We start from the raw sequence: 25,258 nt of genomic DNA, 5'->3' as shown, positions 1-25,258 counted from the left end.
ACGGTGTCTTTGTTTCTCATATATCCTGAATCTGCAGTTTTGTAGCAGCTTTCTAGTCCCTATTGTGCATTTAACTTAGATTTGACAGAAACCATAGAATGGTTTTGTAATGGATATTATCTGTGCTCTTGGTCCCTGAAAAGCCTTTTGGATGGGCTAATATCAGCAAAATTTTAGTGGGTAGTCAGGGAATTATATAGAAAACATGTAATTGGACTTCATGAGAAACTGTTGACTAATACCCTTCTGACGATACCTTGGTATCATCTATGGCTGAGTAATCTGTGTAAAGTGATTTGCATCACAGCCGAGTTAGCGTCAAGGGTATACTTTGGACAGAAGGCACACTTTAGAAATTAGGATCTCCATTTTTTTTTTCCATGTGAAAATACACTACATATGCTCCCTGTTTTTCTCGGGGACTATCACACAGCCCTAAAACATTTACAGCTTTTGCTTATGCTAGAAGGAGGGGATGAGAGGAGAGGAAATATGACAGTGGGGGCTGGTGGCAGCACGAAGCTGCAGCTCTCCATGTGCTTTCAGTGCCTGGTTTGTTGCTTCATGTGGTGCAGCCTAGATGAGGCTCATTGAGAGCCAGCTGTAATTGAAGCTGTCCAATAAAAGTGCTGTTAGGAGCAGATGTGGCTGTACCAGGAATATATTTTTTAATGAACTTAAAAATATGTTAAGACCTAAAATATTTCTGGCCAGAAACAAGATTCTTGGCGCAGACTAAGCATTTAAGCTTCATTCCAGAAATTTATCTCAGTTTTCTCACTCCATTCTTAGTCCTCAGTCTCTCCTGAGGATCTGGTCATTACTTGCCCTCATAATACCACTTGTTTTAAAAAGCTTTATTTGATGTCCTTTTCCATCTCAAAATAAAACCTATATTTAAGGATAGATTTTTATTGGAGAGTGGAGGAAAAAGTCTCCCTTGTTAAAGAATATCAGGGAATATTTGGCACACTTTTAAACTTCTATTTTCATAATGGGGCCTTCTTTAGCTTTTCTAGGTATAGTTTTCTGCCTTCAGTTGTGATAACTGGATGCTTGTCAGAAACAGTTACATTTCAGTAACCATCTTCCCACCCACATATCTGTATGAGAGGTATGCACAGGTGTGTGGTGCAGAGCAATTACCAGCCTGGGCACCAAAACCCGGGTGAAAGAGCTACAGCTTTGTGGTAGCTCACTGCAGAGCTTCTCAGTCCGTTCTTCCTAGTAAATGCCTCTTTTGTAATTATGTTTCTCAAAACCTGACCAGTGAATTAAACCGTGGGTGAGTTGGCTAAAGTCAAAGAACCTATCATTACCCCTCATTTTGGATTCACTTATAATTCTATATCTGATAGAAGCAGCTTTCCTTGGCAGTCAGAAACTCAAAAAAGAGATGTTTTCTAGAATGATCAGAGCAGTTGAACAAACGTGATGCTGCTTGGAAAAAGTCAGTAGGGGAATTTTATTGTAGGCTATTCAGGCTGTGCCCTACCAGCAGAAAGAGGGCTTACAAAAAGCAAAAATCATGACTTCAAGGTGAAGAAGAACTGTAAATGAAAAAAAGCTTGAGCAGGTATGCCAGAGGTGAAACTCTTTCCCATGCTTTGCTTTTTGTTTGATCTGAGCCTTTGCAACATCCCTGCCGTGTCGTTTTGATGTGGAGTTGTGGTTGTGCACCCAGGGAGCATTGCTCATGGATTGTCCCCCAGGCAGGGGGATGCTGTGGGGCAGGGGCAGGAGGGATGCTGTGGGGTAAGAGGGAGGGAGGAGTAGCCATACCTTGGACTATGAAGCTGGCTGTGAATGAAGATAGAAAAAAAAAAAAAAAACAAAGAAACAAAAAAACATTTGATAGAAAAACCTAATTTGTTGTGATAAAAAAGAGAGAGAAATGACAAGTTCACCATGTCCCTACAACAGAAGTGGCATGTGAGCAAGAAGTGACCCAACCTTTAGCAGTGCAAAGCGATGGCTGATTTGGGAGAGTGGTTCCTTGTCAGCTCAACCAGCGGCGTGTCCTGATGCAGACCTTGAGTTCCCCGAGGATCCAGCGCTGCCAGACCTATTGATTTATCTCACGGGGATCAACATGATCTGGGGCAGGGCGCTGTCCTGCAGGGCTGCTGGCACCTGCTCTGGAGCATCCAGCCCTTTCGCCTTGCAGCTTCCTCCGCTTTCCTTCGGGCATGAGGTAGGAAGCGAGGAGTGATTTTGTAGCTGAATTCTGAGCAAAGGCTTCTTTGTCATAAGCGCTGTCAAACAGCCTCGTTGCCATGGCAACCTCGGCTAGATAACCCGTTTGGGAAAATACTTGTAGGACCTAACACTCTATCATCTGTCATTCAATAATTTCATGTTCATAATAACTAGGAAATCAATGGCCATCCTCCGAGACAGTTTGTTGAGGTGGTATGCGTGCCACTGGCAACACAGCTCACGGTCGCCTTGGCTTGCAGGGATACTCGTGGCTGCCACAAGCGTGGGGCACTGTTGGCTTGTTCTGATGGCTCAAAGGTTGAGGAGAGGCTGAGGTTTGCCATCTAATTAACCTGTGCAGTGGACACATGTGAGAGAGAGAACCTTATAAAGCAGTTATTACAATGTGAGAAAACAAAGGTTTAGGTAGAATTAGCATTTCACATCTTAAAATACTGAGAGAAACTACGTGCTCAAGTTATCGCATGGCCAGCATGAGCAAATTCAGTAACTTAAAGGCATTTTTTTCTTATCTTGGCTTTCTAATTAAACTGCTTATCATCATAAAGGCTGTGTTACCTGCATGTTATGTATTGAATATAAAGCAATCATGGAACAGTAATTAAAATTCTTAAACATGCACCCGTTGACTTTACATACAATTAGTTTACTGCAGTGTGTCATTTATTAATAGCGCAAGTTTTCAAAATTGAGCCCCCAGTTGGCTACGCAGGGAGAGATGTATTTAGTAATTATTTAGGCATTGTTTATCTGTTTTGAAAACAAAATGCGTGAATATAATATCTCTAGAAAATAATACTAAAAATAAAAAACATGTTAAATTGAGGCTTCAGGAAAGGGAGGGAGTCCTTGCCAGTTGGGGTATCACAGAAATAAAGAAAAGGTAATTCTTATCACTCTATAAACAGTATTTGAAAGATTCTTATCCTCACAATTTGCTACAGGAGTTTACTTTTTCTTTTAAAAATGATTTTGAAGCACAAAGATAAGGTGGCTCTTTTCCAGCTGGTTCTTTCAACACATTTTGGGTTCAATTAGTACATGGTGCAGGGCAGACACACATAGTGCAATGTCACAATACAGACTTCTGGTTTGTGCTGGGGATGTGTCGAATAAGTTTTTATGTTTTTCTGTGAAGAGTACATGCATCATGAAAGGAAATATGTGTCCCACTCTGCAAATGTGAGGTGAGGTGATACCTTATGTATTACCATAAGAAATTAAAAGACAATGTGATCCTTTTTATTTCATACCAAGAGGTCTAACTGAGAGTTTTCAGGGTGGTGACCTCAAGACCTTCATCATATAATGCTCTGCTGTGGTTTCCTGAAGTAAGCATTTGCTTTAAAAAGTTTTAAAAACTGTTAAAAAAAGCACATCTGATTACACTCGGTCATAGAATCTCAGAATCATAAAGATTGGAAAAGCCCTCCAAGATTTGTTGTCCAACCACCGCCCTACCACCAATGTCACCCACTAAACCATGTCCCGAAGAACCAGGTCCAACCTTTCCTTAAACACCCCAGGGACATTTTCTGATTTCTGCATAATGGGTCTTCAGTTGTCCAAATTAGTAGAAACACAAGCCCTAATTCCTGTGTCAGAGTTGTGTTAGTGTTGTCTCTGAAAAAGGGTGTATTTCATTCATCCATTTGCACTGCAAGTTTTAGATTCATATATCAGGTGTGCAAAAATCAGTTCCAGGGATAGTTCTGTCTGAAAGTGGGTGAAGAAACCTTTTCTTTTTGGTGTTTTTCAACATAATGTGTTCAGAAGAAGATGACAGAGGTTGCATCTTCATCTGAAGATGTCACAGCCCAGCTATGGAGAGATCCAGAACTGTAGGAGCAGAAGTAAAAATAGGACAGAGTAGCAGATGAGGTTTGAATGTGAGAGTCCCTAGTGGTGAAGATGCCCACCTTGAATGGTAATTGATAAAAAAAAAAAAAAAAAGTCAAGCTGTGATGTGGCTCAACCTTTCAGGGGGATTTATTTTTTGGTTCCATATAGAAAAACGATCTGGACGATGTAGAGAAGGCACCAAAGAAATTAGCAGTAGACCCACCATTGAAGAGAAGTGTGAAACTGTCCTTGGGAAAAGTACACCAAGATAAAAAACTTAGAGGAAGGAACAGGAGCCAATGGCTGAAGAGGAAACAAATAGGTGCTTGAAGTGGCACAAGTAACTTTTCATACCACGTCCATGTAGCAATCAAATTGAGTTTTGTATAGGAAGTAATCTTCTCTGACGTGACCAAACAACAAAGACAGCCTTGCTTCTTTCTGTGCAGGGCTGTTAGGGAACTCCTGCAGAGAAAAGGCTCCCCACAGCCTCTCCATTTACCTCCCATAGCACTGGGGTGCTTAGCAAAGGAAAGGCTGCCTTGTGTGTGCAAACGAATATGTTCTGCTGTATTCTAGGTTTGTAGATTTGTAAAGAAATGAAATGCAGGGAAGAAGTAAGAAGATTCACTTATTCACCTTTATGAATGGAATTGGCAGCTTCCATTACTTCCTGTGGGGATTCTCATATTTACTTTGTGTGGACTTGAAGGAAGGCGTTCTAGAGATATGGATGCATTTATTATTTATTGGTTAGGTCTTGTGCTTTCCCCCAGCATTTGTCAGTAACTGCTATTTTCTGTCACCCACTGAAAGATGGAAAGGATGAGAATTTGCAAGAGTGCTGAGGGAGCACGAACTGTGACTGCATCTTCCATACTTAATGTGGGTGGATAAATACACAGCATCAGTTTCCAGTGCTGGTGCTCATTTCAGCCCTATGAGTCCTCCTTTACTCTCCTCCTTCCCCCCCTTCTCTTAATAGGAGAGCAAAGCAAAGAGGAAGTTGTAACGTGACATTCCCTGTGTGTTGCAGGGGATAAATATTGCCTCCCCTGGTGCTGCTTTGATGAATCTATTTTTAGTCAGGGGTTAGATCAGTAAAGCTTGCTCTGGAGAGTGTGAAATAGCATTGATCAGGCTGACTTCTGAAGCAGGGTGAAAGGCAAAAAAAAAAAAAAAAGGATTTAAACCTTAAAAGATTTAAACCAGGCATCCTGGTTTGGTTTGGTGTGTGCAGGAGAGTGGGTGTGCAGCTGTTGCTTTCATTAGATCCCGAGCTGGGACTGTCCCAAGGAGCACTCTTAGCATGTCTCCTCTGTGGCCTCCTGCCCAGTAAGGAGATTTATTTTATAGTTCACCTCCTTGGAGGATGTGTAAAATGGAGAATTTTGAAACTAATGAAGGGAAATCAGGCAGAGAAGACCTGAGAAGGAGCAAGACAAAAGGGCATGGTGAATGGATGAAATTCGTGTAGTGAATGGATGAAAGGGAAAACAAATGCAAAGTTACGAAGGGGCATAGAATTTAAGCTGGGCATAAGAAACAAGAAAATAAGGAGGAGCATATACAAAAGTGAAATTTCACTACAGTAAGGGAAGGAGGAAAGAAAACAAGATAAAACTGCATAGGTGTATGTTGCCAGCAGGAAGTTACTGCCATTTTTGTGTGTATTCCATGTGGATTATTATAAGAACCACCTGCAAAGATTTTGTTTGTTTGTTCAAAACTGTGTTTAATGTCACACTTTTTATTTCTTTGCAAGGCATACAAAGAGATCTTGAAATTGTTTTGTCATCCCAAACAGTTGCTGAAATTCCCTACATTCCATCCTCTCCTGTGCTAGTGCTACACTATCACCCTACTTGGTGCTGGGTAGCCCCCCTCGCATTAATCTTCTTGGCGTTTTGTACAGTTGTACTAAATTTTGGCAAATATTTGTAGTGTTTTAATATTACACACTGCTAGATTTCTGCATTATTCACACAGCTGTAAAATGATGATAAAATTACCTGGCTTTGTAAAGTGCTTTGATACTGTTGTATAAAAAATTTTGTATGAAACTTGAGTTTTGTTGTCATGTAAATGGTTTACTGAAAAGTACAAAGAATGTTTTTTATAGAAGCTAAGATTTAATAGTTAAAAGTAATGTGTTTTGCTTGCTCAGAACTGTTTACTGTTCTGCTTGTGCGTAAAGTAATAAAAATATTTTCAAATAGAAATAGACCTTTATATAAATTTTCTCTAACATTAGTACAGACACAGCTTAGACAAAGTTGCTGATGATGACAGTTTTTCAAGATCTTTTCTTTTTGTCCTTATTTTATCACTTAACTTGCCATTAGGGTAGCATGTGTTCAGAAAAGCGCCTAAATGATTAATTTTATCAGTTGAATTGTGACCTTTTGTGAAGTGTTTATATGATGAACTACATTAGGAAGCAGAAAGATTGCAAAAGCATCCTTCTGCATTCCTAACTAGACATACAGACACCTGATCATTTCTCACGGTGGGTATGCGGTGGTCATAGCTGTGCCTGCACCCTGCTGTCTTGTGATCAATATGCATGTCTTTCATAACGTAAAAGGAAGAAGACACCCTGTAATCAGAGAAATTAACGGCTAAATGAGAGTTTGTGGTCAGCTGGTATCCCCTTTTCCTTTGAGTTCAACTAGAACACAGGCATGTTTATGAGTTTTGCTAAGACAGACGAGAGAGGCTAATTTAATTTGAATTTCTGACAGGTTTCCAGGAGAAGTAATCAGTGAAGTTGTCAGTTACCATATGAGACTTGTGTAATTTCTTACAGGAAATGTGAGCCTATCCTGATTTAGGTTCTGAATGCCTTACATCAGGAATGTACTGACACTTTTTAGTTTCTCTTGGTGCTTTAGTCTTGTACAGGAGAGCTCTTGAGTGCTTGCTTATGACTTGTTGAGAAAAATAGCTCTTAAGGATGCTTTACTAAATTCTCTTTGAGTTTGCTTCATTTCTTTGAATGTATCACTTAAGTATCCTATATTAACTGTTCCAAACACCATCCTAGATGCAAAGTATGCTGAAATTGACTTTTTCATTATTTTTATTCAAACAGAAAGTGGGAATTTGAATTCCCACTTTAAAAAACAACTTTTTGTTGTTGTTTCTTTAAAAACAAGAACAACAATAGAAACCCACCTCTGTTCTTACAAGATAATCTTGGTCTGAGGAATGAGTAAGATACAAACTTTTGAGTAATATACCTGAATTTGTAGTTCACATTTCTATCTTAAGATAGAAAGACTCTCTCTTGGTTTCCCTGAGCTGACACTGTTGTTGCTCAGTGCATGATAAATTATGTTTCCTAATTTATTTGACCATCACTATTTGAATCCCTAAAGCATTACTGTAAATCCCTAAAAGCATCTACTGAAGGGAAAGAGAACAACTTTACAGCTTCTGGCTAGTCACTGCAGTGACACGGTGAGGTCACCATTGAGGCATTAACTTTTGAAAAAGACTACAGAAATATGACTGCTATATGCAGGTAGTGTTTAACCACAGTAAATTTGTTGTCATGTACTAGAAGTCAATCACTCTTTCAGAAACTTGTGGTTCAGTAGCTGGTGGAGAAAAAGCATTGTTTGCCATAGCAACCTGAACATCCAGATACAGTGTGTCTGTCAGTTTTGCAAGGGCTAATTTATCATGTAAAGTATATGCTGTATATGTCACATTTTACTGTCTGTTCATTTGTTTTGATAATCAAGATCTTGACAGATTTGTCCCACATGGAAGGATTTATAGTAAGGATTTTCTTATCACCAAATTAGGTTAATACATATAATCCTAGTGTCCTGCACAAGAACTTGATAGAAATGAAAGAGATTCAACTTAGATACAAAGGTCTTGCAGAAAAATAAAATAAAATAAAATAAAATAAAATAAAATAAAATAAAATAAAATAAAATAAAATAAAATAAAATAAAATAAAATAAAATAAAACAAAACAAAACAAAACAAAAAAACAATCCTCCTCCCCAGTCCATTTTCCTGCTTGATTTTTCGGGGGAGGGGTATTTATTTATTTATTTATTTATTTATTGCTGTGATTTGTTTCATATCTCTACAGGAACAATCACAGAAAGAGGATAAGCAATGACTTTGAGAAGGTTAAATATTTCCCCTCTTATTTAAAGATCCTTCTGTTGTGGTTTTGTTTTTGTTGTTGTTGTCATTTTGTTTTGTTTTTAAGGTATAAAGTGAAATTCTGTAGAAATGAAACATAAGTGAGTTTTCGAAATGTGCAGCTTATCCCTCTTGTGTACATGCTCACATACATGCCTCCTGTAGTTTGAAGCATGATAAGTAAATTCATTTTTCACAGATGTCACTTTCTCCCCTGTGGTAAATGAGAGAATCTCTCTTTCTGAAGACAAAGAGTTGAAAATGTGGGGACTGACTTCTTATGGACTGCTAGAAATGTGGACAGATTTAGCCACAGGAGATGTCTACCTGGCCTGAAGCACGTTTCCCTTTTGAAGTTAAATGATTTGGTAGCACTAAAATTGTCTTTGGAGTACATGAGATTAGATTTATCCATTTTTATATTACAGCAGAGTACTTTGGTCTGAGTGGGCAAGTGGATGAGTAGGTGTGGGGGCACAGGGGAGGTAAGTGTCTGTGTGTGAGCATCATTAAACTCTTACAAACATAAATACATCATCTGGCTTGCTAGAGCCACTGATAAAAGTTGTGCAAGTGGCCTTGAGCTCTTTGAGATAAAGAACTCCAAAGAATATCTTCTAAAATATCTACCCTGCAAGGATATGATCTTATTATTACTTTTAAGAAAGAGCATTGTCTCCTTTCAGTAATGTATAGGGGTACCAAGGGCACACACTGTGCTATTGGACAAAGCAGGGTGAGCATTTCCTACTAAGTAAATACATTCAATGAAACGTTAAGGAGACTCCTTTTCCCAGCCCTAGGACTGGGGAAACATCAGTGGAGAATTAGAAAGCAGAAATTCTTTGAGCAGGAGATTTTTGTTTTATTTCTCATCATATTTCTCCATTCTAGACTATGCTTTATCTTTATTTATGACTGATATTGACAACCAAAATACACTCAGGGCTCGGGTGTATATTTCAACAGGAACATATTTTGAAGTCCAAAACTTCAGGGAGATAGTGTTTTCACGGCATGAAAACTTAATTGGAAAGGATTTTCATCCCAGATGACTTACACTTGTGTTGCTACTTTTCCATCTATTAATACTTAGTGGTGAAGAAGGACACTGAGGAGTTATCTTCAGAATACATTGGGGTTTTTTAGCTGCTTCAGTCTTGGTAAAGTGAATGAGACCCAAGCCTCTAAAATTCCTGCTTCACACCTGAAGTTTTCTTTTAAGTGATTTTCATGTTCACAGTTTCTGGTCATTGCCAAATATTAGTTAAGCAGTTCTCTTTAATTGGCACCATTCTTTGACTGCAATGTGACTGAATGCTTTTCCTTGACTGTACATGGGCCTTTGGCTGTTTCTCTCTAGCAGATTTAGTCATTAGGAAGCTATATTCAAAAAGATGCACCCGTCCAGGGCTCAGACAGCTGTCAGTATCAGGATGCTGCAGTGAGGCTGAAGGGGAGCAGCAGCCATGCCAGGGGTGTCACCAGTGTTGGGAGGCAAGGGCGGGCACCCATACCCCTAAAACTACAGACTTGTGACAAATCTCCCCTCTGACACTAACAAGCTCCATGGTTTTGCTCTTTGTTCCGAGAGGAAAGAACAGATTTCAGATTAAGGATCTGAAATTTTGTTCAGAGATAAAGCAGGATTTGTTATGCTAATTTCTGTTCTGCAGGAAATCAAAACACAAGAAAAAGAAGCACTGTTAATCGGATTGCATTTGTTTCCATCCGTGTGGCTCAGCAGGAGTTTCTCCACCCTTCCCACCCCTGTACACCTGAGCTCAGCCCTGACCTTGCTGCTTTACGATGGCCTGTGCGAGGAGCACTGCATGCAGTGGGGCTTGGGGTGCCTGGCACAGCTGGGATCACTGTGTCAGGGGGTCTCAGTGCCCCTACACTGGTGGAGCAGCTGCTGCAGTGTCCCCATGGTGCCAGCTTTGGGTCTGGGACCTGGCCATGCCTGGGGCAGCATCCAACAGATCCATGCACCTCCCAGACATCTGGCATGGTAACCCAACACCAGCAATTTTCAGAGAAAGACGCATCTAATAACATTAATTTTCTTCTGAAGCAGACGGCAAGGTAACTAAAGCCAGGTTGATTGGGCTTCGTTGGGATTTTTACCTAATGATCTTCTAGAAAGCAGGTGCACTGGCAGTGATTTTAAGCTTTAGAAAGCTCAAACAGTGTGTAAAGTAAACCTTCGCTGCTGTGGGGGCTTCATAGGAGGGGGTGCTGCATTAGTTTTAGATCATTACAAAGCATTTGCTGACTACAACAGAATTAATGGTGCTTTTATGGCAGTCAGTTAATGACTGTCAACAAACAGAGCTGATTTCTGTTCAAATTGTAATTTTAAATCAAACTAGCCAGCTGTCAGACACTGGAGCAGTATGAACAGTTCCTCCTATACCATCACACAGTGCCATCCCTGCATCATGCTATCAGGTGTGTGTTGGGAGCCAGATTTGAGATTCAATAACATACTTGATCTAATACTAATTTTATGGTGATGAGATCACAATAGATTGCATACAGAAACAACCATTTTCCCTCTGCCTTACTCCTCCTTTGGAGACTTAGGACATTTCTATGTTGAAAAATTACTTTTTACTATACTGAAATGAACTTCTGACAGTAATATTGCAGCATCTTTATGTTTTGGCAAAGGGGGAAGCAGCTGCTTTTATGACCTGAGTCAGTACAGGCCTTCTTTTGTACTTCAATACTATGAAAATCCATTCAAGGCCATGAAGACATCCCCAGTCCTGAAGGGTTTTTCTAGAGCAGAGTAGGTCATTTATACTGAGCAAGACAAAATAATCTATTATATTGAATATATCCCTGAATCATTCTTCCAGATTGTCAATTGTATGAGCTTTGCCAGCAAACAGCAAAGTGTCTGTATTGGTAAATATGTCTCTATAATGATAATGCATTATTTATATGACAGGCTACTCTTCCCAGCATCTGTACTTCACTTTGGAAATAAGTGGATGTGACAAAACTACTGTTGTAGATGTATCCAACTACTAGTTAAACCAGAAGGCAACCTAAAAGGAAATACTTTGATACTGATTAGCACACTATGCTAATAATCACATAGTTTACTACTTAAATCTTTAAATCAATAAACCACATTATAATTACATTTGATTTCTGGAGACTGTGAGGGTGGCCTCAGCAGAAGAACTTGGATGGGTGTCACAGCACTAGATAATACATTCTTTGAAAAGCTCTGAAAAAATCTTAAAAGGTTCACTGAATTAATGCTCCTGCAAGACAGGTGTTACTTATATTATAAGTAAGAATGTAAAAATAAAGAGCTTTTCTAATGATGTGGATATCAGAGGACAGAGCAGAGGCAGGGAGTCCTTGCTGCTGCTCTTATCCTCTGTATCAGGTCCTGCTGCTTCAGCACTTGAATTAGCATTTTGTGCTGTGGACTTAGTTTCTCGTTGAGGTGTTTCATTGATATTTGGCTTTGGTGTGGAACTGAATTTGGTGTGTAGTGTCTCAGTTCTACATGGTCAGTCTTTCCCATAGATGTTAAAAAGCTCATATATAATCTTTGGATGTGGGGAAAATAATAAAAATCTTTTTGTGTGTGTGTGTGTGTGGATGTAACTTGAAAAGCTTTGAAACCAGTGAGGACAGTAACAAATCATGCTTTTATAAACATGTTTAAAGCCCAGAGTTGTTACACAGCTATTAGCAAAGCCTTGTAATGCAGTTGGGATTATATGTTGTTTTACCAGTTAATGTTAGCTAAGGAACTTTGGGTTTAGTACATATCCTAGTTTGTTGTGCAAGAACTGGTAAATTTGCAGCTTTAGAATTGAATTAGTAAAGGGATCATATTGCCAATATTAGATTTCTGAGGAGGCCAGCCGTAAACACACAAGCAGGTGGATGCATATAGAGCTCTCTCTCTGCAGTCGCACAGCTCCCAGGGGTCAGTGAATTACAGGCTTCCTAAGCAGGCAGATGACTGCTGACAGTTCTCTGTTGTAAAGTTGTCTCTTACCTTTCTGAAACCTTTTCTGCTTTTTGCTTCCAATGAGTTTTGGTAATGAGTTCCACACTCAAATTACTTGGAAAAAGTGCAAACTTCCTTTTTTTGCTTTAATTATTTTTTTTCCTGATTATTTCCTTGCATAATGTGAGAAGGAACATCTTCCATATGAGAACTGGAGGGGAAAATAAAGGTTAAGATGAAAGTGGTAGGGAAAGTGAATTATTTTACATCTGTGTTTCTCATCTATTCACCACAGCTCTTCCATTTACATTTAATGATTTAGAGATGGAAAGGCCAGTGCTGCTGGCTGTGATCGGATGCAGGTATTGCTGTTCCATGATGACAGTTTTTGCTCTGTTGTCAGTCGTTTCCAAAAAATCCTCATATTCTGCTCGGCTTCTTCCTGTGGCTGAACGCTGAATATAGATTTTAAGGAAACATTCCACAAGTCCAGATCTATTTTCTGAGTAGAAATAACTACTTTAGAGCCCCTAACTCTGGATGTTTTAACAATGTTCCTTAAGTGCATTATTTAATATTCATTGATGTGGGACTTCATATTCCAATTTCTTTATAGTCAGACTTTTTTTCCATAACTCTGTTCAGACATTTTAGGTTCGGATATCCTGAGTAAAATTTTGTCATTTCCTTTAAGTCATTTTAAGCTGATTTATGAGTAATTGTATTCTGTACACTCGACAGTGTTGAAACTTTTTAATGCAGTAAAGAGCTACCAGTCTGGTTTCATATGATCACATGGGAGGATGGTGGGGAGTAAAGGTGTGCCAGGTAGGTTCCTTCTAACTAACTGATGAGGAAGAGAAAGTCAAGAGAAAGTCTGGTTCCTTTTACAATTTATTAACAAAGTCCTTAGTTTAGAGAAGACTCTGAGGGCCAATGTTGACCAGTTTTATTAATTTAACTGACACTATTTACTTGAAGTTTATATGTATTTGTAAGGCCCTAGGTGCAGTAGAGGCATCATTTGCTGTCCTGCAACATTTCTGTATTTGATTATGGCAGCAGTTTAAGAAAAGATAAGGAAGCCACTCTGAGTGAAAGCCTCAGAAAGAGTATCACAGATGAAACTTTGAGAAAAGAAAGAGAAGTAAGTTATCTGGGTTGTCTGAAATTTGGCCAGTAGGCCTGGTAAAGGAATGGTACTTTCCCCCAAAGAAAGCTGACAAGGTAGGCACTTTTGTTTAGCCTGTAGGTGTATCTACATTATCTTATTTTAAAGTCTTATATTCTCAGATAACTTTTTTCGTGCTACTTTACCTATGACAAGAAATATAAAAGCCAGTCCTTTTGACTGATACTTGAAAAGATATAAGGGTTAGCCAGTGTGTGAATTCAGAGTCTTTGGATTATGTTTACAGAAGGTTTTTAAGTTTTTCCCTGCAATCATAGGGATGGAAAATGCCTTATTTTTCCAATAGACAAATTGACTGATGCATACAATCACCTGATTCCAGCAGCTGAGGATTTATGGAAAGCACTGTCTCAATGAACAACAAGATCTCTCCAGGCTGAGGTCAGGCCTTTGTTTAGGACAATGTAAACTACATGGTGCAAAGCAAAGGGTCTCCCCACGTACATTTATCTTGTGATGTTCTTGTTTTACAGGTATGCAGCCCTCATACTGTAAATTGCATTTTCATCTATTCTGTCAGCTGAATTCCTCAGGATTATTCAAAATTCATTGAGTATGGAGTGGGCTTGGTAAATTCAGATGCAGTGCATGCATTTGGGAGAGGGTGAAGGAAACCTGGAATTTCATGTTTGCCTCACCAGGTTTCACCACTGAGTTTGGACTGACAACTTCACTGTCTTCACTTATAGTCCATTATATGTCTTTCAGCTGTGTGATAAAGAAGATTAAGGAGTGGGTGGCCTTTAATTTGTAATGTCATTGCCTTATTATTTTTTTCCCATTTGGAATGATAAACGTTCAAGCATGGCTGCTTGTTGGATTCTTCTATACCTCAGTGAGGAAACTATATACCAAATGTGTTAGTCATCTCCTAGATTCTTAAAATGAATTAGGGGACCTAAACAAGGGCACCTTATTTGAAAACATTAACAGAAATTTCGCTGTAACTCTCTTGAAATTGAACTCCATCCCTTTGCATTATTGCATTCCTGGTTTGACTGTAAATTATGATTTTAGTCTTTATGGTAACATTAAATTATAGGTGATGAACATGGAGAACTCCACAATCAAGAAAAGCATTGAATTATTCAAATATCTTCGAATTACATGTAGAATAAGAATTACTTGATTATGGTTTAGTACCTTTTTGGTCCCTTTAGCTACAAATCTGATGTGGGAGGGGGATTAAGAGGAGGGAAAGAAGGAAGGAACGAAGAAGATTGCTTTTTTTCCCAACATCAAATTCAGCTTGACAAAAGCACATCATATATTTCAATTTAGTCATTAGTTAATCAAGTTTTACCTTGAATTTCATTCTGTGCTGAATGAAGTTTGGTATTTTGATCACATGTAAAATCAAAGCAGCATATTTTAGATGGAGCTCAAGAACCTGGAAATATACCTTTCCTTCACAAATAAATCTATCCAGCCCTGCAGACCGTGCCCATTAGTGGCTGTAGAAGCAGTACATAGATCCCTTTTACTCTATGTATGGGCAAAGGGCAGGCACTTGATAAATGAATGGAGAAGCCTATGTCAGATTCAGAGAAGGAAACAAAAGAACCAGAGGAAGAGCAATGAAAAAAGAGACTGCCAAGGGAAACTGCTGAAAGATTAACTGCGGTTTTCCATTGCTTATTTCATATCTTTTGTTTGTTTGTTTATTTCTTATATCTGTAAAACCAGTTTCCTGAAGTAATATGTCCTTCCTCCCCACCCTTTTTTTTTTAAGAACTAATTGTAAGGGACTATCAAAATATACTAGGGTAAATCATGGCTCTTTTTTTTGAATGTAGTTTAGCTTTCAGACTGTGTATGTGTTAGAGGAAGTTGTGTCAGTGGAAGGAGAGAACTCTTTCATCGAAAGATGGCATGGTTGTCCTTGCACGACTGTTGTCTGGTTCCTTGATGTGACTTTCTTAAGTTCAGAATTTGCACATCTGAGAATCCTTCTGCACCTCACAATATAGAAACCTTCAAAGGTTGAGCTGATGTTTGCTTCATGGGTTTAAACCTCCCAGCATGAGCAGCATTTCATGGTGGTATGGAGGAGAAGAACAGAGGCCGATTCTTTCTAACAATGATGAACATGCCTCTGCACTTAGGCTTTGAACCCCTTGGACTTTGAGAAAGTTCAGAACCAAATTTGCCTGCTTGGATTCTTTCACCAAATAAAATAAATCTTAATGTTATATTTCAGAACTGTGCTTGAAGCTGATATAAGAAGAGCTTGCTCTGTTAATCATCATTATTTGATTCCTCCTGACTCTGCCCATTTATTAAAGGAGATGAAATTTAATTAAAATTTAGTCCCAATCTATCTGTAATTTACATAGAGGGTCTAGAAAACTTCACTTTTATTTAGAGGTTACAGCAATGGTCCAGTTTTTCATGTAGGTTTCTATGCTTGGCTTTCATTCTGACCGTTAGGTAAAATTAAGGCCCAGAAAATCGGATTATTACATCCCAAGGGGCAGGACTGATAAGCAGCACATGATTGTTGATCTGCTTGCTACTTGGTGTTGGTGGTGTTTGAGGTCCTGCTGGATGCAAAGCCAATTTGTTAACAATTAGTGCTCATTAGAATCATTTCCTGTTATCGATTTTAAATGTTTGACAAAGCACTTTTAGGAAACTAGACCAAAAAAAAAGAAAAATAGTAGCTCTACATCAGTGCTTAGTAATTACAACTCTTTAGAGCCCAGTGTCAATCTATACTAACTGGTTTCATTGGTTTCTGAGTAATTATTTCTGCAATGGATCCCACCTGCTATCCCCTCCAGATTAAAGATGCTTTGAAAGAAGGGCATAGTTCTTGATTAACAGAGTTGCTGAGAAAGGAGTGAAGAAACAAAAGCAACTTCTAATTTTCTGGTTTTGGGTTTGTTATGTTTTTATGTGTATGTTTTTTGTTTGTTTGTTTTTTACTTTGCAGAACTCTACTAATAGATGACATAATATACAGCGTAGAAATTAATGTCAGCCTAGAATTAAGTGTGAATTCCATTGGCCGTAGCATTTAACACATAGGTTTAATTTTAAATGCATCCTTGCCTTTATACACACACTGAGAATTGCGGAGCCATTAAAATCTAATTTACAAATAGTAAAATTAGATATAATAGCATGTTGTAATAAAACCTTTGATATCTAGGAGTCCAAGAGGGTATAGCTGCTAAGTTTCTTGGAAATTGGGACTATAATTACTATTAATCTGTTTTACATGCCAGAAGTAACTTGTATGTGAGATTATTTAATAAACAGTACAATGTGTGTATGTATGTAAAATGCACTAAATTTGCATGCCTGCATTTTCCACATATACTGTATATTTATGACAAGTTGTTACAGACTCATGCTTTTTAAGAGTATGCTGGAATTTTGGTTAAATTTGACAGTGTCAAAGGTGACATTAGCAGTATAGCCATCTGGGTTAGTTTTCTCTCCTTTTTTCTTTTTCTTTCTTTTTTTTCTTTTTTTTTTTTTCTTTAAACCTGATCAGCCCAGGTTTCAAAAGTATTTTCTTATAATGCCTGCAAATATTTTAAATGCATTAGATGATCCCTGTTGCACAAGGTGGAGACCTAACATAAGACTTGGCTTGTGCCTTTACAGTCCCCATTCATGAATTAGTCTCACGATTGCTGTAAAAATTAAGGCAAGTGTGGGTGAAATACACAAACCTTAGTCCCTCTAACCTTAATAAACAGAGATGGTATTGACACAAGTGAATTTTGTTTAACCACAGTACATTTGCTTCTTAATTAGTGAATATTCATCTGTCATCAGCAGCAGCTATGACACCCCTCCCCGCTAACACGTTCTGTCATAAATAATCAATGAGAGGCTATTAATATTCATGAGTGAGAATCTGTGTAGTCATGTGCACTGATGCAGAGACAGGGGGAGTGTTGCCATGAACTGAGTCGAAACTCTGTGTGTGTATACGTGAGTGTAAGATAGTTAGGGAAAGGGAAGAAGAGCATGCTGCTACACACTGCCCTGGCTGGTGCTTCCAGCTCTCAGTGGTGTGTCTGTGTTTCTGGGCTGGAGTGACTGATGAAAAACAGTAGTCAAGTCTGGAGGGTGATTCCCTGTCAGTGCATTTGCCTTTCAGTGCTGGGGAAATTAGAGGCTTTGCTCTTGTGTTGCTTATTAGAATGGGCTGCAATCTGTGCACTTTTCAGAAGAGAGAGGAACACTACAAACTGCTCTATGAAGTTTCACAGGTGAGTGCAGAGGATATTACCAGCATCTCCAGAGTAAAAATGTGTGTGCTTTACAGACAGTAAGTAGACATGCTTTTGTTTTGTTTTGCCTTTTTTTTTTTTTTTCCTTTGCAAATTTGCTGGCTAAGTTGTATTGGGGGGGTTGGTAATTATTAGTATTTTGGGTGCCTGTTGTTTTCTGCTCGTTTGCCACTCCCCCTTCAGATGACTTCCTGTGGGATTCTTTTAACATTTTTGTGCATCTTCTGCCAAGATGTCAGTCATATAGCAGCAGTCTCACTGAACCGTATCGGTGGTGTTTTAAGGGAGCCCTTAGGTTTGGTAATAAGACTGATTTCAGATAAGTTGCACTGCTGCCTCTGAAAGTGTTAGGTCTGTGATCTCAGGTATTTCTAAGTTTCTAAGGAACAAAGTTTTTATGGCATGTCTGTGCTGGCCAAGGAGTGTATTAAATTTTCAGATTAGTTAAAATTGAAATGATTCTAGAATATGCATGTTACCTTGAAACAGGTACCAAGTACAACAGGGTCTCCATGGGTGAGGTGCGCTTGTTCATTCCTCGGTGTGCTATTTCTATCTACTACTAGACAAAGATTTTAATCCCATCTAGTTATTTTGGTGTCTCATTCAGCAGCAGGAAAATCGTATCGTAGCAGCGTGAGCAGTAGTGTAGCAGTATGCTGCTAACGTGTTCCCAGCTCTTTCAGAATAAGACAAGAAAAGATGAAACAAGCACTTACCATAATAGCCCACAATTTTGCTCAGGTCCTATTGAATCAGCATTTGATTTGCAGATTTTTGTTTGTTTTTCCCCTGGCACAACAGAGCCTCACATACTGAAGTTTAGTGCCTTTCAGCATCTGCTCCCTTCCTCTCTATAATTTGTCCTCGCTCTGACACACTGCTATTGACGGAGGCTGAACGCTGGCAGTTTTGGACTGTGCTGCTGCTGACAGGCAGCGCGGAGGAGAAAACAGCTCGCAGCGTTGGTGGTCTATTGGCACAGCAGCAGCTAAGTGCCCATTGCCGACTGGTTCCCTGCGAGTTCCTCCTGACGTGATTCATTTTGCAGTGGGCTAATTACAAAGTGGATTCTCTACACATGAAGCAGCCTTCTCAGTTGCAGTGTTAATGCACATTTTCATGGTAATGTGATCAGAGCCTCATTAGCCAGTTTCCAAAATGATCCTCTGCATTAATTAAATACAGAAATGACTCTTTTTTATCACCATAGAGAGGAAGAAGAAGATTAACATCGTTAATTACTTACTGGGGGCAATACCTCTGCATCATTTTTTACCATTGAACTGGCAGACATATTCAGTCTTAAAAGAATGTCCACTTGCAGGTAACTGTCCACTGCTCTGGTGTGTGAAGGCGGTCTCTAGGTGGAACACTTCCCTTTAGTTCAACAGTTACTCGTAATCCAATCATCACGTTTTCTTATAGCAATAGCACAGGGAAAAGCACAGCAGCACATTTCCATCTCCTCCCTTTCCCCTCCCAGCTCTGGACTGCCAAACTGATCTGAAAGTGTAAAATAGAGACAGTGGAGTAGGTTGGTGTCTGCTTTTCTGTGCCAGGGAATAAGAAATTCAGGCTGTGCTCTGAAGGGGATTAGACGTTTCTTGAATGGCTGCATGAGTGTAAGGAGAAAAGAGGCTGTTCCTGGGTTAGAGTATGCATTTTCAAAACATTCCTTGCATTAAGGCTCCACAGTAATAAATGCTATTGAAATGATCAGCAAACCAAATGTGGGGAGGGAAGGGAGAGTGTATTCTGGAGAAATTTTTTCCTTTTTGTTGTCCTCTGTGCTGTTGAGTTGGAGTGTTTGTTGATGCAAAAAAACAAGGTGCAAAATGAACTAATGCTTTCACTTTTTGCTCTGGTGTTTCCAGATAAAGTGTAATCCCTAGAAGAATCTGAGTGAGTTTCCTTGGGGAGTCAAATGCAGTGAACCTGGTGCTGCATCTTGTGCTGTTAGGGAAACGTCACTGATAAGGTGCAGAAGGGGAGCAGAGAAATGACTTAGTATGCTCTCTGTCGGATCCTGTGTTCATCTGTAAACCCACTGCTATCTTTGTTTCAGTGTATGCAGGTCAGAGCCCAAAGGATATGATTTTAACCAGGTGTTGCAGCAGTGATCAGGTAGCATCTCACACCATAGCTGGCTCTGTGTACAGTACCGATTTGCTGCTCTGGGTAGGAGCAGCAGTAGAATATGATAAATTCAATTAAGCCAGAGCAGGAATTACTACTTGATTTGCAAATCCCTTTTTAACTCTCCAGTCCTGTAATTCCTACACCACAGCCTTGGCTCTTTCATCTGCACAATTTCTGGAGAGCTTGGACAAGTTAGTCTGTCAGGGACATGAACTGACTGAGGATGAGCTGTGGCTCACTAGCATGTGTGGATCAGATAGATTAATTTATATTCATATAAGGAAGCGATCCCAGCTTCATCTCTCACCTTTCCAGTGCTAGGCTACCTGATACCATGGGTGGTCGGCGTGCTCATGTACTGAAAATACAATAAACAAAGGAAAGCACGTCTGCAGAGGAGAATCATGCAAATTCTTATAGTGAGGCTTGTTTTCTGCTCCTGTTTGTAGTGAGGTCAGATTCAGCACTGGAGAGCTTTTTGTTGTAGAGCTGCTGGGAAATGAAGACATCGTTAGAATATGTATAATTCCCTGCTCCTCCCCACCCCCTTCCTCTCAGCTCACTCTGCCTGTCGCCGAGATAGCGGCGCAGAGACCGTGGAGGCCTGCTCAGAAAACAGCATTTTCTTGAACGGCAGAGGCTTTTATTTTGATAACTGCTCCTCACACTTGTAGATTGGGATTAAAACATAAAGTCAAACCCTCATGTTTTAAGAATAAAAGCTTCTGAGATACCATTATGCATTGGTGAAGCACCCTCATGCTTCTGAGTGCCTCTTCACCTGTCCTCGGGGCAGAGGACGCCTTGGCTTTGCTTCTTGACTTCCCCCTGAGAAGACATCAGGCGTAGTCCCTGGTACCACTGAGAGCCCCCCTAAATCCTCTTCTCCATGAGCCTACAGCTGGAGAAATGGAAGCCATCTCGGTTTGAGATTTATGGCCCCGCATGCTACTTTGTGAGGCACATTATTATTATTTCCTGCATGCTGCATAAGCAGGATTGAGCTAATGAATGTGCAGCCAGGAAGTCTACTTCAAGACATTTAGAGAAGGTGGGACCTGGTGGGTGCTCATGTCCATTAGGAACAGACCACTGCTGCTCTCAGCTAATTTCCTCTTGCACTGCTCTGGTGAAAGAAGTGAGTTCAAGTCGATTCTTAACTGAATGGTGAGGGATCTTTTCAGTGGAAAGTAAAGAGTAAGATGCTAAGGATTGGAGAGAATGAAACTGGAGCACCATCTGATCAATTGTCAGGAGTTATCTTCAATAGCCTTACATGAAACTCAAGGAAACATTAATTTATCAGCCAATTTTGTGGGTATCATTTAGAAACACTTCTGTTTGCTGGAATTTTTAAGCTTTGTTTCCAAAATGGGCAATCTAATACAGAGAAAAAGAGGAAAGAGAGAGAACATTACTTTCAGAGGTCAACCAAAGACCCCTGCAAACTTGTCTTGAGTTACATGATAAGAAATAGTCCTGGCTCAGGTGAGCTTAGAATTGAAAGGCAGAAAAGAAAAAAGCTGGAAGGGAAAGCTGAGGCAGCCTGGGATGGCTCAAAAAGTGAGTGGTAGAGCTAGGATTAAAGCTAAAAGGTTGCTCATTTTCGTTTTACATTTGACCTTAGATGATAGTCGAGCCTGCTTGCAGCATTTCTGAATCCTCTGAAGACTGATTATGCAGTTTGCTTCTCATGTTGGTTTCCATAATTAGCATAAAGCTCAATTTTTACCAGTTTAGAGTTCTGATTTTATGTTCATTTTGATATCCCTTGGGCTACTTAAAGTACTGAGTTGCAGTGGTACATCTCTTTGCACTGAAAGTTGTTCACAGGAGAGACATCAGGTCTGCCAACTAAAGGAGCAGAGGCATTTTTGTATTTTTCATGACGTGATACTTACAGTTGGTATTGCAATAATGAAAGAAGACTGCAGGCCAAGAGTGTTTTTTTGTCATTAGGACGTGCCTTCTCTAGTCCCAGTGAAGTTTGAATTTATTCAGAGTTAAATAGTCTAGATGATGTGATCCTTATTTGCCTTCTGAACCAGCCTTTAGCCACTAATACTTATTTCTGGTGCTTATGCCATGTGAGATATTATATTACATTACTTTTTTTTTTTTTTTTTCCCTCTATGTCACCAGCAATGGGAAAGTGCTATCTTGTGATATATCAACACATATGGACATATTTTGGGGCTCATTTATACTTAGTCTCTATTTATAATAGAAATTCTGTGGCAGGATACATTTAGCTCTGGAAAATATTAAAGGAGAAAATTCTAGATTTAATTTTCTGGAAATTAATTGAATTATTCTACTTGAATTAAATCAGTAGCAAAAGTAGACCTGGTATTTCTTCTAGTTCCTCTCTAAATTTTTAAACAAAGCAGGAAGCACCCTGATTCTGAACACTTCCAAGCAGCTCTTCTGAATACTGATTTATCTGTTTGAAAAGTATTTTTTAAAAAAATCAGGTGTTGACAGATTCAACAAATCTGTGGGAGTACTGTTTCCTCTCAGTTAACCTGAAAAAGTTTAGAGCTTAGCTCTACCGAATTCCCCTAACAGGTGCACTGTCTCATACTAGTAGATCAATGTATTTATGGTAAAAAGATGATCAAGTAAAGCTTGTTATACATTGCTAGCAAATTGCTACATTCCTAGAAACTTGTTTGGAATTTCCCTAAAGAACTTTTGCTGAAGTAAAAAGGCTTTATAAACTGCCTTCATAAAAGCTGACTTTCCTTGGAGAACAGGAGGTGGTCTTTGTGGTTAGCAGGCATGGCTTTTCTGCTTCTTCTCTTATCTGACGTCTTTTCTTTAAACTAATAATTGAGCAGCATTCATCTAAATAACTAATCTTATTGCCCTAACTTTCTGCAGACTGTTCTCCAGAAGAGGCTCCAGTGTTGTGGCATTGCCAACAGCGGAGCTCGCTGTGCTGTGGTGGATGCCAGTCCATAGCAGTGTTGGCTGCCTGACAGAAAGCGTCCCCTGGAGCCCCTTGTCTGGGCTTGGGATCTCATCACAGAGCCACATTTAGCTTTTGTAAGGAGTCCTAGGGGATGGTGCCATGGGCATCCGGGCCTGGAGACATACAGGCTGCTTTAAAACAAACAGCTCTGGCCTCCCAGACAGATGGTGGCAGCAGCCAGGATGCCCATGCTTACAACTAGGCACATAAAGAGGTTTTCATCTGCTTTCATAAAAGCTTAAGGCCAGAAGCTGTATTCTGGGGATCGTTCTTTTGAATGTGATACCTGATTTATACAATAACAGCCTAAGTGTTATTTTGGATGTCACCCCCAACTGCCTTTGATAAGACATTTATTTTTTTTTCCCCTGATAAAATTCAGAAAACTCTGAAGTGTTGCCACTGACTTCACTGAGGCCAGGCTTTCATTTTCTGTGCTCGTTTACTGTCTTGTAAAAAGCACACAGTTCCTGCGCATACCTCGAGAGGAAGGATAAAGAAAAAGTCATGAGATAAGAAAGCAGACAATAGTCTGTGAGATAACAATTCAAGGGATGGGTACAACAGTGGCAGCTATAAAAAGCCATACCGAGATTGTATCAGTAACCTGCAGGGATATGCAATGCCATGAAAAAAAAATAATAAAAGTGGTTGAGGTACTGAATTTTCTCCAGTATTTTGCTATTCCTTGCATCTCAAATTTAGCAATGGGGATTAAGGGTTCTTCTAATGATCAGACTTTTATACATTTTTCAGAGAGCTAGCCTTTCTTAAGGCTTGCTTCCTGATGTGATTTAGTATGGATATAATCCTTGGGCCTAAGGCAAAAACATAGCTTTATGTGAGTCTTATACATCAGTGATGTGATGGAATCAATTTTGCTACCTTCAGCATTGGCAGGACTGATAGCTGCCAAAGAAGCACATTGTAGGGTTTCAAGTGGGTTGTGGGTGGTTTTTGTTTGTTTGTTTGTGACTAATTAAAAAGTACATGGGTTAAAATATATGCTCTGCCAAATGTATATTAACTAGCAGTAAAGTTGTTTCACCCAGAGTAGTCCTCTCGAGCTAAGACATTAACAGAGACATGAACAGCAGGGCCTGGTGACAACGAACAGCTCTTCTACCCGTAGGGATTTTGTGAGGTCTCATAATGAGAAGCTGAAAAATGGCTGGACCTTTGGCTTTAAGGATGTTTAACTTCAGAGTGTGTGACCTGTTTTTTAAAGGAAATGAGTTTTTTATATGCTCACAGTATATGGTTTTCTGTCCACCCCATGACTTTAAATCCACTGGCTAATTTCAACCACAAAGATTTTTCTGATATTCTAGGTGTATGTGGGCTTTATGAAAATTACTCTAATGATGCTGCTGGGTAGATTATTTTTTTTTTTGAAAGTAAAGTGAATTACCAGCTTGCAAACATCATCTCAATATCAATAAATTAAATAATTTAAAAACTTAGATACAGATTATTTTTTCTGAACTTGCTTTGTGGTTGCAGTGAAGATAGTTACTCGCTGGTTTGTGTGTTATAAGTTTCTTATTTGTTTTTCTTTGCATGATAATTATCAAAACAAATATAATTCTGTTCAGATAGAACGTGAGATCAGTTACTGTTAACAGGTTATGATTTTTTGATAAGAAGCAGTGGTTCATAATATTTTTCAAATATTTTTTGTGCAATGGACTGAACCTAGAAATGGAATTACACTGTGGATTGGATTGTATCTTATAGTTCTTTGCATTTTGTATTTAAGTTTAAAGTATTGGTATAGGCAGGCAAAGGACATCTATTTGGACATTTCTACATAATGGGATGCTGTGAACTTGTATGATCCTCACTGTTGTGATTTTTGTTGTGATCCCCCCCCCCCCCCCCCCCCCCCCTTTTTCTTTAATCAACAGAAACAAACCTTAATAATCAGTGGAATGAAGGACAGCAAACATTTGTTTTCCTTTCTTTTGTGGTCTGTGTATGGGAACAGTTTATTCTCTGGAGGTTTTAGCCTTGAAGTTGGACCTCTGAAACAACGTAAGCAGTGTGGAATGAGTAACCTTCTATACTACCAAGTCATGTGTAGAGTTCATATACTTCATATGCATTAGTGTCAGAGTTGAACCTGAGAGAACTCAATCTGCAAAAGTCTATGAGCATCTTTAATTTGCCTAGATGCAACTTATTTTTTGTGTTCTCCACCTAGAAGGAGGATTTATTTATTTATTTATTTATTTTTGGTTATTGTTATTTCATCTCTTTCCCCAAGTCTTAGAATTCTACTGTTTTGAGAAACTGCTTTTCATTACAACAGCAGCCTCACTTATGATCAGTGAGAAAAGTTTGCTAATACCAATCAGATTTAGTTTATAGCTTAAGAAATTGGAAAGGAGCTAGGATGACTGAAATACAACATTTAGAAACAGTCTAAATTCTTGAGTGTTTGCTACTCTGTGTGTCTGAGGTAGGCACCACTGCTGGAGAGGTGAGGC

At 39.2% G+C, this 25,258-nt stretch overlaps 1 protein-coding gene across 2 annotated transcripts in view; it reads left to right on the top strand.

The window, feature by feature from the left end:
- PDZRN4 (PDZ domain containing ring finger 4) overlaps positions 1-25,258 on the top strand; it is a gene marked incomplete at both ends in the record, with an annotated part of 247,058 nt that overhangs the window by 126,262 nt on the left and 95,538 nt on the right. Inside the window, one exon of one of the 2 annotated variants that reach the window (XM_084306362.1) lies at positions 17,564-17,632. The exons of the other annotated variant lie outside the window; for it this stretch is intronic. Coding sequence (XP_084162488.1) covers positions 17,564-17,632 — 69 coding nt within the window. Of the gene's footprint in view, positions 1-17,563; positions 17,633-25,258 lie in introns of those variants that run through there. 2 annotated transcript variants of the gene reach the window in all.

This window comes from Netta rufina (assembly GCF_964035555.1).
Source record: "Netta rufina genome assembly, chromosome: 1".
NCBI lineage: Eukaryota > Metazoa > Chordata > Aves > Anseriformes > Anatidae > Netta > Netta rufina.
The sequence above is the reverse complement of the archived record's forward strand: the minus strand, read 5'-3'. Positions and strand labels throughout refer to the sequence as shown.